Below are 17,105 nucleotides of genomic sequence, written 5' to 3' on the forward strand. Positions count from 1 at the left end.
CAGGAGAATTGAGGGATATTAATTTGTATGGTTTTTGTTTTGAGAAATATGCAGATATACTTCTAGTTTTTAGTATTTTTCTAGTATCTAATATTTTTTAGTATATGGTTATTTAAATTTTAGTTTCTAGTATTTTCTTCATGGTATGATAATGTTTACTTTCCTTCCATCTCTAAACAAAAAAGGCTTGAGTATAGAAAAGACAGACTTTTAGTAGTTTTACTTTTGTTATACTTAGGATAAAAATAAAAAGTTATAACAAAAAAAAATGTAGAATTAGATCTTTGGCATTTGGATCTCTAATACTTTTATGAGACAAATTTTTAAATCTTTTAGTAAGAAATATTTCCTATGCTAGAACTTAGGAAACAAAAGCTAGAAAATGTAGACAAAAAGCTATAAAATGATAACAAAAGCTAGAAAAAGTAGACAAAAAGCTAGAAACAAAAGCTAGAAAATGTAGACAAAAAGAAGAAAATGTGAAATAGTCATATTTCCTACCTACTTGTAAGTAAAACATTTTAGTGTGCATAATCTGTATTTATTTACATATACATAACTTTGATGTGTAAATATTTAATGTGATTACATGTTATATGAATTTATGTGCATAGCCAACCTTTTTTCATTAATTATGAACATCATTTAATAGTGATAAATAGATTTCTACAACAGAATTTTTAACTACACATTTTCTCATCTAAAGATGATCTGTAATTTATTATTACACAGTTCATGTTGAGCATTTGTTTTTATTTTTTTGCTATTATACTCTGTACATTGTATTAGTAGTATATATCTTTGTGATAACCAAAGAGCATATGCATCACTAAATTGCTTTCCAGATAGATTATATGAAATTATATTTTTGTTAGCAGTGTATAGCTTTAAAGCTTACACAGAAATAATTTGGAGATTTGGTTTTTTCAAGATTAAAACTTTTTTCATTTCTTTGTGTTTTTTATAAGGGGAATTTTGGCAATTGCTTGGAGCATGGCAGATCCTGAATTGTTACTGAGCTGTGGAAAAGATGCTAAAATTCTCTGCTCCAACCCAAACACAGGAGAGGTATGGAGAGGAAACATTTCATGGAATTATAGCTATCATAATATTTTATCTCAACCTGAATAAGAAGTTTTTTATATGGCTTCTTTTAATGTGTTATCACGATTAAGGACATGTGAAAGTAGATGGAGGTATGTGTGAAATGTTAATCTATTGGAAATTTGTATCAGGAACATTTAGCTCACTTATGTCATCTGGGAAAATTAGTCATTGAAATAGTATATTTAAAACTATTGAGGGGAGCTCTGGGGGCAAAAAGAGGGACCTCTATAATAATCTCAACAATAAAGATTAATTTTTTAAAAAAGAAACTAGTAATCATATCCTACCCCCTATTTACAATAATAGGTGTAAATAGACTCAGAAATACTTGGACTGATTTACTTAACATGAGGTTTCTGTAAATCAGTGCCTTCAAAGTAGGAGAGTTCAAGGATTGGGTCTTTTTCCTATTCTACCATTCCTGAAGATTCTCTTTGACTTCTGGAAATCAGTAGAAATGGATTTTGATTCTCTTTTGTGAATTATACAGCAAGAATATAATACTTTGTAATATAAATTTATCATATGTTTTATCTATAGAAATTTAGATGTAGGACATATTATCTTATTAAATGTAAATAAATATAATTTTATTTGCTTTATATATTAAAATTTTCTTTTAACTATTATTTTTATTATTTCTAATAATTGAATGGTTTTCCTTTCTTTCAGTGTTGGACAAGAGACTGAAAATTTTAATTATAGCTTTTATAAACTTTTACTTTTTAAAAATTAAGATAGATTATTGCAAGTTTTTTTAGTTACCCGGATGGAATACTAATAAAAATAAAAAGTATCTTCAATAGTTTTTAATCTATAATCAAGTACTTCTGTTGCTTGATTTGTGATTGGTTTTCAGATGGAGTGATGTCTATAATAATGTAGAAACATTAAAGTTAGGAGAGACAAGAGAAAAATTAAAATAGTAAGTTTCACCTTATCCTATATAATAAAAGAGAAACATATAAATTGACCATACCTCTACTATGCTCACTAGCCAATCAGGAGTGGGATGCAAATTAACCCAACAAAGATGGCTGGTTAATTTGCATACACAAACGCTGGGAGGAGAGCAGAGGGGGAGAGCCAGCAGAGAGTGGAGCGGCTCAGGGAACTTGGCTCCCCAAGCTGCCAGACCAATAGCAGAGAGGGAGACCTGGCCGTTTGGAGGACTTGGCAGAGTGGGAGGCTGTGGGACGGAGACAGAGCAGGAAGGGAAAACCCAGAGTGCGGGGAGCACCAGGAATTCTGGGAGTACCGTGTTTCCCCGAAAATAAGACATCCTCCGAAAATAAGACACAGCGCATGGAAAAATAAGACATCCCCTGAAAATAAGATGTGGCGCCTCTTTGGGAGCAAAAATTAATATAAGACACTGTCTTATTTTTGGGGAAACGGTAGTAGTTCGTAGTTCTGGTGGCAGCCCCAGGACTGGAAGCCCAGATCACAGGGAGCACCAGGAATGTTGGAAATTGTAGTTCTGGTGGCAGATGGATTGCCTTGACACTAGAGCAAAGTGAGCCTGGAGCAAGTTACTGTTACGGTGGGGGATAGAGGGAAAGCAGAGGTAAGAGACATAAGTAAAATCAGAGTATCTAGGAAAAATTAAAGGGAAGATATCCTAAAAATGTCTCTATTATTCTATGAGCAACAAACCAAACTAGGTTGAGGTCTCAGACAATTCGCTCATATGATTGCAAAGACAGACAGAAATGCCCAGATTGCTGAGGGACTCCACAACCTGTGCATGAATCTTCATGCACCAGGCCCCTAGTATTATATAATTTGTACACTAAATAATAAAAATCTTGTTTTTTCAACCGTGCCTTCCCAGGTGAGTTCAAAATTCATAGAAATTATTGTTCTAATTTTTTCAATTATGTAAATTGATAAAATGAAATTTTTACATATGATTAGTTTGTATACTTATCAGACTTTGAAGTGATAAACTTTTCATGCATTCTGAAACTAAAGCAGTGTAGTAAATTTTTTTTAGTTAAAGGCAAATTAAAAATACACAGGTCATTGAAATATGATAAAACTGAATCTTATCAATCAATTTAAGCATGAAAGACAAGTGGACTAAAATACCTTTTCACTTAATTTTGTTTTCTTATAAAATAAAACATTTTAAATGTTACATAAGCCAAAGTAAAGCTAATTTTATTTTTTTCTTTTGAAAGATTCATAGTAGCCGAAACCAGTTTGGCTCAGTGAAAGATTCATAGTATACCTATTCTTTGTAGTAAAATACACATAGTACTTATCATTTTAGCCATTTTTAGGTATACAGTTCAGTTTACATTGTTGAACCACTATCACCACCATCCATATCCAGAACTTTTCATCTTCTCAGGTTGATACTCTGTACCCTTTAAACAATAACTCCTCACTCCCTTTCTTAATGCTACAAAACCAATGCTCTTTGAAGAGCATCAATTACTATCACACTAATTTTGAGTTAGCAACAGTTATTGCATTGTAAAGGTTTTATATCAGACATTTTAAAAATAATTCAATATTCTTTTCCTTCTGAAAAACTGTTTATGCTGAATTCTGTTTTGATTTTACTGTAATAAGAATGTTGTGTACGTGTTTTCTCGCTTTGACCGAAAGCGAAATTTGCAGTGAATTCTTCCTTCTCAATATTAATTTTTAAATTTTGGTCTTCAAATAGTCTAAAGATGCATCTACTAATATTTCAATAAAAACTTCAGTTTTTAAGATGTGCTTATTCCAAATCTGGTTGAAATTTTGAGTAGCATTCCTTTTATCATAACAGGCTATCATAATGAACTTTCTTCTACTTTAAAGAAATTCTTATACTTTTTTTTTTTTTTGGCTAAAGACACTTTCTAAAAAAATTATTTAAGCTGTACTTGTTGATCATATTAATTCAGGTGTTTTGGCTGTAAAGTGACTATACCATTTTCTGACTTTTGTCTAGGTCTTATATGAACTACCCACCAACACACAGTGGTGCTTTGATATTCAGTGGTGTCCCAGAAATCCTGCTGTCTTGTCAGCTGCTTCCTTTGATGGGCGTATCAGTGTGTACTCTATCATGGGAGGGAGTACAGATGGTTTGAGGCAGAAACAAGCTGACAAGGTAATAGGAAATGTTGAGGTTTTTTATCATCTTATTATGTAATTAGTTTTAAAATGATGTTACTGGTAAACAATACTGATTAATTGGATAACTGCAATAAAAGAATTCCTGGATATAACTTGAAAACATGTACAAGTTAGAAATACATTATTATTATTATTATTAATTAAAAATTTTTATTTTATTTATTTATTTTTTTTTTTTAGCTTTCATCATCTTTTGGAAATCTTGATCCCTTTGGCACAGGACAGCCCCTTCCTCCATTACAAATTCCTCAGCAGGCTGCTCAGCATAGTATAGTGTTGCCTTTGAAGAAGCCACCCAAATGGATCCGAAGGCCTATTGGTGCTTCCTTTTCAGTAGGTGGATTTGTTTTTATGGTCTATCGATATAATCACAAAGGACTTATCATAGAAAAGTGTTATTGTAGAATCACTCTGCTGGAAGAAGATTGAGTTTGAAATGTGTCTGTGACTTTTTTCTTCATTTAAAATGGCTTCTCAGGAAAAGTAGGATCTACTCCTTTTTCTTTCCTTTTCTTTTCTCTTCTTCCTTTTTTCTTTTTAAGATTTTTATTGATTTTAGAGGGGATGGGAGAGGGAGTGAGAGATAAAAACAACATTGATGAAAGAATCATTGATCAACTGCCTCCTGCATGCCCCCTGCTGGGGATTGAACCAGCAACCTGGCCATGAGTCCTGACTGATAAACTATGAGCTCTTGGTTCGTAGGTCCATGCTCAACTCCTGAGCCTAATTGCTTAGGGCTATTTTGACCATTTAAAAACATAACAGTGGCATTAAGTACATTCACATTGTTGTACAACAACAATCTATCTCTTCCCTCACCTTTTCAAACTTGTCTTCTTTCTATATCTCTTTCATTCCTTTTGTGGGTTTTTTTAAGGAGATTTTTTGTAGGAGGTTGTGTTCTTCTCTTCTTCCCTTGGAGCTTGGGGGGGGGGGGGGGGAGAGAGAGAGAGAGAGAGAGAGAGAGAGAGAGGGAGAGAGAGAGAGAGAAAGGGAGGGAGACACTTGTTGTTCATTTATTGATGCATTCATTCTTTAATTCTTGTATGTGCCCTGACTAGGGATCGACTCCAGGTGTATCAAGATGATGCTCTAAACAACTGATCTACCCAGCCAGGGCTATACTTTCTATTTTTAACCTTTCCAAATTTTTTTTTTCAATTTTTATAAATTACATTACTAAGATTTAAAAAATATTTTTATCTTCAGTAGTGATATTTAAGTTTTCTGTATTTGTTTTTGGATGATTTAAAAAGCTGATGGCTAGCAAAGAGCATTTATATTCTTATAATGTAGCATTATAATGATAATACATAGAACCAATTAAATAAATAAACCTAATTGTCCTGTTAAATTCAGTTTAGGTCTTGTTTTGGGGTGCAGTTTTCTCAAACTTCCCTAAAACTTTGAGAAAACCCAGTGCTTCTTGGCCTTCTGTGAAGTTCCATATCATGGTCTTATCTGTGCTTATATCCATTTTTATTTTCATATTCGTTTCTTAAGGATAGTGGCTTATGTTTTATGTCTTGGTATTTCCTATTATGCCTGACATAACAAACACTTTTAATATATTAAATATTTAATAAGATAAGTTGTGTAGTCCTGGCTGGTGTGGCTCAGTTCTCTGGAGCATCATCTGTATACCAAATAGTGGCGGGTTCCATTCCCTGTCAGGGTACATATCCAGGTTTCTGGTTCGATCCCTGGTTGGGCTGCATGTGGGAGGCAGCCAGTCAATGTTTTTCTCTCACATTAACTACTCCCATTATATTCTCTTTATTTTTCTCTCTCTCTCTCTAAAATAAATAAAATATTTTTTAAAAGAAAAGATTAGTTGGTGTAAAGATCATAATCCTTCTATAAAAATTACTGAGTATAAAGAACCAAATTTGTTCCTGTATTTTCTTCTTTACCTATGTTTATTTTTTATGAATACATTAACTAGATATTAACTATCTACTTGCTATATACAAGGCAGATATTGGGTAATTTAGGTAATTAAAGAATACAGTAGACACTGAGCCTTCCTTGTAAATATAGAGAAGACACAACTTTGCATTTATCCTCCTAGGTTTTTTGGCCTGGCCTAAGAATTAAATTGACATAGGATAGAATAAAAGAAAAGCATACTGATTTTTACGTGTGCATGGAAGTTTCATAGGAAAATGAAGACTCAAAAAAGTGGCAAAGCTTGTGTGCTTATATACTGGGTTGAATAGATGGTAGTTTTAAAAAAGTAAAAATATAGAAAGAGACTAAAGGGAAATAACTTATTTAACAACTATTTGTACAGATTTCTCTCAGCCTTAATTTTCATCTCTGGTTTTAAGAATGTTTCTTTACTCTTAGTATAGGGAGAGCAGTTCTCATATGGGAGTTTCATCTTCTACTTTCAGAAAAGGTCAGAGTGCCTTGTTCCTGCTCGTTTTCAAGTAGTCATTAGCTTAAATTTATCATTATGTCAAATGGAATATTTTACAAGAGTGGTCTATTCTGCCATCCTCTAAAACTCTAGAACAGCATCTGAGGCAAATACATATAACTAATAGTTAAATCAAAAGAGATATATAATAGGCTGAAGACATCTGGGATGGAAGAAGTGACATTGCTTGGATCTTGAAGGAAAGTAACATTGAGCACATGGAAGTTATTAAAATCAAGTAGGTGAGAAACTGTGGGGCACAGTAAGTAGTCATTTTTATCTAGAAGGTGGGTTTTGTGAAGAGGAATAATAATTGAAGACAGAGTCAAATTTATGGGTATGGAAGAGTGTGTCAACTAACTTTATCCAAAGGAATATGTATGTATTTATTTAGGTCACAGTTCTTTCTGTTAGCATGTTTACAATACCATGTTTTCTGACCACATCTTTGTGGTTCAAACTGATTTTGTTTGTTTTCTCTTTTATAGTTTGGAGGCAAACTGGTTACCTTTGAGAATGTCAAAGTACAGTCTCAGCAGGGAGCTGAGCTGCAGCCGCACGTGTTCATTAGTCAGGTTGTAACTGAAAAGGAATTCCTCAGCCGATCAGACCAACTTCAGCAAGTTGTGCAATCACAAGGCTTTGTCAATTATTGTCAGAAAAAAATTGATGCTTCTCAGTCGGATTTTGAAAAAAATGTGTGGTCCTTTTTGAAGGTAAAGTTGGAATTAAAACAATCTTATTTCATTACTTGCAAATTTAACTACTCCCATTATATTCTAAATCTGTCTTCCTATTAAAGAAACAATTAGAAGAATGTGATGAAATTAAGGAATCCTTATGAAGAGGACATGACCTAACTTTTTATGTCAAGAGTTCTTCCTTCTCTTTTTCCCCTTCTCTTTTTTGAAAGGCCTAATATGAAGTACTTTTTTTAATAAGTAAAAAACAATATAATAGATGAACATAAGTGAGAAAGATGTAATATTCATGAAACCTGTTTTAAAATTAGAACGTAGAACTTAGTATACTAAAAAACATAAGTATAATAAAGAAAAAACATTTATTTTTTGTGATCGATCCAGTTAAGGAAAATAGGAAAAGACAGAAGAGATATAGGGGAGAGAGGTTGGAGGAATTTCTCATCCTTTTTACTAAGTTGCATTTATGACAGTAGAATAACAAATATAATTTTCTGGTTGATCATTTACCTCCACTGGAATGTCTATTCTTGATAATGAATTTTCCAAAGAAAAGAGATCTTGAATCAAGATGTTAAATTCTAAAATTATAATTTATCTTTATATTTTTAATAATTCATGAAATTTAATAATAATGAAACTTGATCAATTAATTAAAAATTAGGCCTTTATAAGCAGTCTTTGTTTCAAGTATATGTCTTTTTTAAAGGTAAACTTTGAAGATGATTCTCGTGGAAAATACCTTCAACTTCTAGGATACAGTAAAGAAGACCTAGGAAAAAAGGTAAACTTTTGGAAAAGTGAAAAGTTTGTCTTACACAAGTAAAATATTTATGTAGAATAGGTTTTTTTAAAATAAAGTTCTAGATTGGACAGTGTAGCCCACCTGGGGTACATGTAAGAGGCAGCCCATTGATGATTTTGCTCTTTCATTGATGTTTCTATTACTCTATCCTTCTCCCTTTCTCTCTTTCTAAAAATCAATAAAAGCATTAAAAATAAAGTTCTGCACAATCTCATTCAATAAACATTTATAAGAATTTGTTTTTGGTTGCCTAAGTTTTGTGTACTATTGTTAAATGTGGAATTCCACACTATACCTGGATTTTGAAGCTACCAGAACCACCTGCAATTTAAAGAGCTGTGTCAGGAAGGATTGGGCTTTGAATGATAAGAGGTGTGAACCGCCTGCTGGTTTGGCTCAGTGGATAGAACTTCAGCCTGTGGGCTGAAGGGTCCCAGGTTTGATTCTGGTCAAGGGCACATGCCCAGGTTTGCAGGCTCGATCCCCGCTGGGGGCATGCAGGAGGCAGCTGATCCATGATTGTCATCATTGATGTTTCCATCTCTCTCCCCCTCTCCCTTCTTCTCTGAAGTCAATAAAAAATATTTTTTAAAGAGGCTGTGAACCTCAAGCACTGGAAATAACACAGATTTTTAGGAGGGTGTGTAACAGGTGACTTGGAGGGAGGGAGAGAGAGGGAAATCGTTAGAGATCTCCCCACATTCACTACAATTTAAGTGGTGAAAAATAGGGTACTATTTCAAGCTATCACAATTTTCCACTCTAATTGTTCATGCCTTTAGCCCACAATTTCCAAACTGTGTGTTGAGTTGTTTCAGCTAACAAGCAATAAGTAAATATTCTAGGACAAGGGTGATTTATTGCACTCAAACTGAATAAACAAAAAGTCCAAGAGATTTGCTTAATACTTTAATTTTTTGAAGATTACCTTTTAAAAAGGAAGTTGTATTCCAGTTTTACAGTTTTCTTCTCTAAGAGTGGCTTAATTATTATTCCACAATGTTGGCATGAACAGGAGTAGAATCACTCTGACTTTGGAAACCTTGAAGGACATATTATAGATTCTTTGTGTAATTTATATTAACCTTTGTCATTCTTTGAAAATGATTAAAGTTTTCTATAGCATTGCAGGGTTGTCACATACGTGGTACAGGTTGGATACTGCATGCTAGGCTTGTTGAACACATGCTCTCAGTCTTGGGGTCACATCACAGCCTCACTGGCTTTGTGTCTTTGATCAGTCCTTTAGATTTTTTTATATTAACTTTATTATTAGTCTACTCTTCTTCATGCTTTAACTTCTTTAGGTTTTTAAGATATTGATATGAAAATGTTACTGCACACCAGATAGCAAAAACTAAGGAAATAGAATGTGATTGTCAAAATACTGCTTATAGCAGTTCTTTCCAGAGTGAGTACCTGAAGAAATATTTTTAAAAATATTTTAAAAAGTTATAGTTATTTTATTTAAAACAAAGTAGAAGAAAACATGCTTATTTTGAAGTTAGCTTTGTCATTGAGTGAGGTGATGCGTGAGCAGTGGAACTCCTTGTGATTGAAACTAGAACCATTGAGAATCCGTTCTGCAGAGATTTTATTCTTTTCTTACACATGCTGTTCCTGAACTGAACTTTTGTGGATTTTTTCCAATGAGAATGGAGTAAGAGGTGAACGTTTGCTATGTACCTTAAAATAGAATTCCATTTAGTAGGTGAGTTGTTGTTTTTATTTCAGATTGCTTTGGCCTTGAACAAAGTGGATGGACCCAATGTGGTAAGAAGGCCTTTAAAAATAGCTACCTTCTAAAATGTTGGTCTAGGACATGACAAAGAAGGAAATGTAATTTTAGAAATTTGTCTGTTTTATTGCTTTATGTTGTGAAAATAAATGCTGATTGTAGATATTTTAATAAGTGAATAAATTCTCATGTTAACATAAAGTAAATTTAGTTGGTAGAGCATTTCTTATTTAGCTGGTAGAGCAATCCTTATTTACTAGTAGCTGGTAGAACATTACTTATTTAGCTGGTAGATCATTCCTTGCTCTTGACAGTATATGAATTTCACAAAAGAGGAAAAACAAAATGACTGCTCACATACTTAAGGTTAAGTTCTTTGATGCTGAGGGGGCATTTAGTAGGAAAGAAAGGGAAGGTCTCAGCTGTAATGGCTTTTTGCTTTTCCTCTAATGGTGTTTCTCAAATAAATTTACTTAGTATTGTTTCTTATGATTAAACTAGCTCTGAATGTTGTTTATTGGGTCGTTTGTCTTCCTTGTTCACTAATAACCTTTTAATGCTACATTCTTCAACTTCCTCTGCAATTGTTTTGTGTACTTAAGGATCTTAAAGACTCTGACCAAGTAGCACAGAGTGATGGGGAGGAGAGCCCCGCTGCTGAAGAGCAGCTCTTGGGAGAGGTACTTATTATTTTTTTCATTTTTAGTTACATTGGAAAAATATGTGCTATTTGTTTATCTCACATTGAAATATGGACATTTTAATTAACTACTTGTTCCAAAGAAAAATGGAATAAATTGTTTCCTTAGAAATGTTTAAGGTAGGAGTCTGTTTACTAATTTGAAGGAAGTATCATCTCTAAAATCTTTAGTTCTCTGACCTGGTTTCTGGATTATATGGTTCAAAATGAACAGTTGATGTGAGGTTGACTTAATTTGGTCATGTGGATATGATGTCAACCTGAGAAGATATTTTATTCAGAAAATTTCAGAGCATTGTATGTAAAGTTGATGTTTTTTCTTGGCATATTAATATTTAGGACCCACTCCAGTGACATAAACTTCTGAATTAGTCTCTTGAACTTTGAGTTCAAGTAAAGGGTATTTCATTAAATAAACTGTCATGATTTACTGTAAATGTATTCTGGATTGTAGGTGACAATTTTTACAGTAGTTTAAAAGAGTCCTTGAACACAAGAGTTGTACCATTAATTTTTTTCCTTTTAATTTTTTGTTTTTTTAAACTAATAATTACTATAATTACTTTTAAATTATATTTCATCGTGGATCACTAACAAGTTCTTTTTTCTCATCTTTGACTTTTTCATTGTTTCTTGTATAAGGGGCTATCCTGACTATGGAATGTTTCTTACTAACTTTTACTAAGTTATAAACGTAATTCATCAATAAATTTAAACTACTACAATATGATTATAAAAAACATTTTTCTTGGAAGTAATAGCATTTATTTAACTTGAGAATAAAGGATCATGGTTAAAATCTTACAAAAATTTTGAACTAATTTTGGGAATACCTAGACAAAATTGTAGGGTACGTACATTAAAGAAATGTTCTTCAATTATGTATAACTAGATTAACTATCTATTATTACATAGAAGATCATTTGGAGATATACTCATGAATTAATAGGTGAGAATAATACTATGTATTTAATAAAACAGTAGTCACCAGTGTATATTTTTGAGAGTATTTGAAAAATTTGTAGAAAGATAAAATCTTCCCTTTTATTTTGATGATGCTATTTATCAAACATAGTAGATTACACATTGAAGATACTCAACATGTAATAAATGGTACATTTTTTGTCTTATATATATTTCAGAAGTTCATAAATAAAGGTTTAAGAATTTTTTTAGAATTTTTTTTTGAAAGATTGTGAGTTAAAATAAAAAAATACTGTTTTGGTGTGTTTGTTAGTGAACATAATCAGATCAGTATCTGATTTATTTCTTAATGTGAATAATAACTTCTGATTATTTTATTTGAGTTGAAATGTTTCTCTTTAATTGGGCAAAGAATTAAGGTTATAGTTATTCCCCTATAATAGTCCATATTAACTAATTAAGCATTATTTACATATGCTGTGCTCTGCACTAAAATTACCCAATCCAAAAATGTCCCTGACTTTGAATATTAGGTGCTTTTACATTCAGTTGTACAGATCTGACAAGCACAGAAGATATGTCTTCTATCTCATCTGTGCTTTTCTTTAAAATTTTCTGTCATCTCTGATATATTTTATTTTTTTGTCTTCTTTTGAATTTTTAAATATAGAAGAGAAGGCTTTTAAACTATGTGCTCCCCCCCGCGCCCCCCCCCCCACCCACCCCCAGCCCTGCCAATGCCCTAGCTGGTTTGGCTCAGTGGATTGAGTGTTGGCCTGCAGACTGAAGGGTCCCAGATTCATTTCAGGTCAAGGGCACATGCCTTTGTTACAGGCTTGATCCCCAGTGTGGGGCGTGCAGAAGGCAGCTGATCAATGATTTTCTGTCATCATTAATGTTTCTGTCTCTCCCTTTCCCTCTCCCTCTCTGAAATCAATAAAAATATATTTAAAAATAAAAAAGTATTTGCCAGCAATATGCCTCCATTATATACTTTTCTCCTAAAGAAAAAAGTTTTTGAATTTATATTTACTCAGTCTTACACATATCTCAGAAGTTTATAGCAGTGTATATATTTTTACCAGACTAATATGTTCTGGGAATGACTAATTGAAGAGAACGCAAAATCTATTCATAATCTGTTTATATTGCATTTATTTAAGGACAGCGGAAGATTTTCCCCCCCATGACTTATTCAATAAAAACAAAAAGACCCTATAGCTAAAACTAGTAGACAGAAAATTTTAGATGTGTAGAAGCAGGTTTATTTTGAAATCTAAGTTAGTCTGATTAAAAACATTATTTGTAGCCAAAACCGGTTTGGCTCAGTGGATAGAGCGTTGGTCTGCGGACCGAAAGGTCCGAGGTTCGATTCCGGCAAGGGCATGTACCTTGGTTGCAGGTACATCCCCAGTAGGGGGTGTGCAGGAGGCACCTGGTCGATGTTTCTCTCTCATCGATGTTTCTAGCTCTCTATCCCTCTCCCTTCCTCTCTGTAAAAAAAATCAATAAAATATATTTTTAAAAAACAAACACGTTATTTTGTATATTTTAAGCTATTCTTTGCCAAGGCACCTAAGAAAACAAAAACTCAGCTTCAGTTACTTTTGAGCTACCAACAATGGATCTGTATACTTCAGTTTATTTAACATTACTTCTGATGATCTTGGGTTTTTATTTGTGGTTGTACAATAGTAGTTAATTCATAGGAAAGTCATAGATATTAAGTGTATACTTGGATCTGAGTACTTTTCTTAAATAACTTGGCATGTCATTCAGTCAGTAGGTGAATAATCATATAAATTTTGTTTTGCCGGAAAATTGTTTTACAATTTCATTCTCGTAAATTGCTGCCCTTTTATCTCTTTAGCACATTAAAGAGGAAAAACAAGAATCTGAATTTCTACCTTCAGTTGGAGGACCATTTAACATCTCCATCAGTGGGGGTAAGTACCATTGGTTTTAACTTCTGATTTTTTTTTTAACCGTTTGAAAGCAAATAGTTCCTAAGCTTAAGTTAGAAATGTTTTGTCGCAGGTGATGGAGGGTTGAAAAAAAGAACCCAGGTATCATTTATATGTGTAATTATGCCTTAGAAATGGTAGCGTGTTCTTGACACCTATGTGATAGAAACTATAGAATGATATTTATTACTTCAGGTTAGGAAATCTGGAAAATGTGTTATCTTAACTGATTTAACTTACATGCTCTTGGTATATTTCCATAGATCACAACCGCTTGTGTTAGAAATTAATCACCAGTAATATTCAGAAATTAGCATTTTTTTTCTTTTGTGTGTGTGCATGTAGAGGTGGTTACGTGTAGTATTTTTCCTTGTAACAAAGATATTTATTTAATTTGGATGTTTTATTTCTTTATTGCAGATATTGATGGTTTAATTACTCAGGCTTTGCTGACTGGTAACTTTGAGAGTGCTGTTGACCTTTGTTTACATGATAACCGCATGGCTGATGCCATAATATTGGCGATAGCAGGTGGACAAGAACTCTTGGCTCGAACCCAGAAAAAATACTTTGCAAAATCCCAAAGCAAAATTACCAGGGTATGTTATTTTAAAAATATATAAACAGTAACTTTTATCTGATTATAAAAGCAATAGACTCTTATATAGATCAGCAATTTTCAACCTTTTTCATCTCATGGCACACATAAACTACTAAAATTCTGTGCACACCAAAAAAGATATTTTTTGCTGCTCTGACCCAAAAGGGTATAATTTTGATTCACTCACACCAGAAGGCTATTGTTGTTTTGGCTGTTGTCCTTTTTTATTTAACAGTCTAAGGGAAAAGAAGTCAGTGCCCCTGAATAGTCAGGTATTGCATGTTTTAAATATTCTTGTGGCACATTCATATACCTGCCATGGTATACCAGCTGAAAATTGCTATTATAGATCATTGAAATGCAGAAAACAGTAAAAAACAAAAGTTCCATCCATAATTTATGGACCCAGAAATAGTTATTGTTGATAGTCTGATGTATTTTTTTTGTTCTTTGCATATATAATTTTTAAAATGAGTAATACTTTTCATATTTTTTATTGTATAAAATTTTCAAAAGAAACATAGCAGATTTTAAATACAAAAATTTAGCACCTTCTAATTCTCCCATCAGATTAGTTCCTCTTAATCTCAATTTGGTTGCAGTTTTTTATACGTCTTCCTATATATTTTAGAACTTAAAAAAAAAAAAAAAAACAGAATCAGGATCATATATGTATATTTATGTGTTGTTTTGCTTATAGATATTGTCACTTACATTGTAAACATTTTCTCATATCATTAAAGATTCTTTAAAAAAATTTAATTGTTCTATAATATTCTATAGCAGTGATATATGATTTCCCTTATTTTGGGAATGTTTAGGTAGTTTATAACATTTTCCTAATATATTGTAGAAGCTATTGATATATGTAGTCCTAGCAAAGGAATTTCTGGTGCAGAGGGTCTAAACATTTTTAAGCCTCTGCTAATGTTACTAAATTTCTTTTAATAAAAGTTGTCCCAGGGCTAGTCCTTCTAAAGGTTGCCATCCGTCTCCTCAGCCTTGTCTCAGGTCACTTTCTTCCCTTTTATCTTTCAGCCACACTGGCTGCCTTTTAGTTCCTCATATTCTCCACGTGCCTTTCTCTCTCAGGACTTTGCACCTAGTGTTCCCTTGGCCCTAAGTATTGTTTTCCTACTTGATGAAGTTAATTCTGACTTCATATCTCAAATGTCTATATGCTCAGAAAGTTTTTCTTGATCCATTAGACCAGGTCATGTCTTCTTGCCTGTTAAATGTTTGGATAACACTCTATACTTTTCCTTCTCAGAATTTAATCCAGTATGTTTATATGATTTTTTTAGAAGAAAAATAGTACTATATTCTATCTCAATTGGTTCAAGGATATATTTTCCTTTGCTGCTGCTTTATTTAACATGAAATACTATACATAATAATAGTTTTTGAAAGGTATGATTGGTTGCTCAGAGCTAATTGTTACTAATATACCAAATGTTTTTAATTTTCCCCTTGTTTTCCTTTTCCAAGCTAATTACTGCAGTGGTGATGAAGAACTGGAAAGAAATTGTTGAGTCTTGTGACCTTAAAAATTGGAGAGAGGCTTTAGCTGCAGTATTGACTTATGCTAAACCTGATGAGTTTTCAGCCCTTTGTGGTAAGAAAGTGAGCTTTATATTATATATATGGCATGGTTTGTTATAAATAAAATTGACAAATGTTATTAGAAATTTTTATAAACCTACCAATCACAGTGAAAAAACAAAGTTCTGCTCAAGTCAGTTTGGCCTGTGGATTGAAGGGTCCTGGGTTTGATTCCAGTCAGGGGCACATGCTGGGGTTGTGGGCTTGATCTCCGGGGTGGGGTGTGATTTAACATCCAAGTTAAATCAATGAAAATATATTTTAAAAAAGAAAGAAAAGAAAAAAAGGAGTTCTTATTTGAATGTTTCAGAATTGTTAACTACATTACATTTCCATATCTAATCGTTTTTAAAAAAATATTTTTATTGATTTCAGAGAGGGAGAGAGAGATAGAAACATCAATGATTTGAGAAAAATCATTGATTGGCTGCCTCCTGCACATCCCACAATGGGGATTGAGCTCCCAACCTGGGCATGTGCCCCGGCCAGGAATCCAACTGTGACTTCCTGGTTCATTGGTCAATTCTCAGCCACTGAGCCACACCAGTTGGGCACTAGTCGTCATCATCATCATCATCACTATTATTATTATTCTAAAATATATTTTTATTGATTTCAGAGAGGAAGAGAGACAGAGATAGAAACATCAATGATGAGAGAGACTCATTGATCGGCTGCCTCAGCCACTGGGATCAAGCCTGAAACCCGGGCATGAGCCCTGATGGGGAATTGAACCCTGACCTACTGCTTTATAGATGGGTACTCAACCACTGAGCCACACTGGCTGGACCTAGTCATTATTTTTAATAATATTGTTTAATGATTTTGGTTTCAGACAGACATGTCTTAGAATCTTGCCTCTGCTACTTATTAGTTGTACAAACTAGTCAAAATTACTTTCTAAGCTTTATTCTACTCATATGTAAAATGGCATATAATCAGCTCTTACTTAATGTTATCTTGATAAAATTAATAATTATAACATTTGAGTAGAAATTACTGTTGAACACCATGACTAAACTGGTGGCTAAGGAATAATATTATTTGTAAGAACAGAAATTTCAGGCTGCTTAGTATAAGAAGGAACAGCATTTTGCTACCTGGAAAGTATTATAAGACTATGAACATTATAAGAGATTAATTTTATTATTACAAGTAATTTATAGTAATCATAGCTGTCATTGACGTTTATTTCAAATATGCCATATTTTTTACTGCTGCTTACAAAAGCATCTGATGTGATAAAATGGAGTAAAATGCTTCTTGGAATTTTTCTGTACAAATATTGTTTTCATTTATTTTTTTCTAATGTAAATCCGTTCAATAGGCACGGAATCTTAAGAAGTTGTTCATTATACAGAGTTTTTCACACACTTTCTCATTCCTTTGACAAATATTTACTG

The 17,105-nt window shown here is 32.9% G+C and overlaps 2 protein-coding genes across 20 annotated transcripts in view; both read left to right on the top strand.

Annotated features, from left to right (window-relative positions):
• Positions 1-17,105, top strand: part of SEC31A (SEC31 homolog A, COPII coat complex component) — a 77,733-nt gene that overhangs the window by 29,263 nt on the left and 31,365 nt on the right. For 12 of the 19 annotated variants that reach the window (XM_084882516.1, XM_084882498.1, XM_084882513.1 and 9 more), the window contains 10 exons: positions 969-1,068; positions 4,055-4,216; positions 4,423-4,575; positions 7,156-7,383; positions 8,078-8,152; positions 9,908-9,946; positions 10,514-10,591; positions 13,406-13,481; positions 13,920-14,098; positions 15,589-15,715. In XM_084882516.1, the coding sequence (XP_084738642.1) occupies positions 969-1,068; positions 4,055-4,216; positions 4,423-4,575; positions 7,156-7,383; positions 8,078-8,152; positions 9,908-9,946; positions 10,514-10,591; positions 13,406-13,481; positions 13,920-14,098; positions 15,589-15,715 (1,217 nt within the window). The remainder of the gene's footprint in view (positions 1-968; positions 1,069-4,054; positions 4,217-4,422; positions 4,576-7,155; positions 7,384-8,077; positions 8,153-9,907; positions 9,947-10,513; positions 10,592-13,405; positions 13,482-13,919; positions 14,099-15,588; positions 15,716-17,105) is intronic. The other 7 variants (XM_084882512.1, XM_084882501.1, XM_084882503.1 and 4 more) reach the window with 1 other exon arrangement.
• The window catches only part of TMEM150C (transmembrane protein 150C), a 319,396-nt gene that overhangs the window by 3,543 nt on the left and 298,748 nt on the right, over positions 1-17,105 (top strand). The gene's annotated exons all lie outside the window — the stretch shown is intronic.

This window comes from Pipistrellus hanaki (genome assembly GCF_964339955.1).
Source record: "Pipistrellus hanaki genome assembly, chromosome: 1".
In the NCBI taxonomy this organism is placed as follows: domain Eukaryota; kingdom Metazoa; phylum Chordata; class Mammalia; order Chiroptera; family Vespertilionidae; genus Pipistrellus; species Pipistrellus hanaki.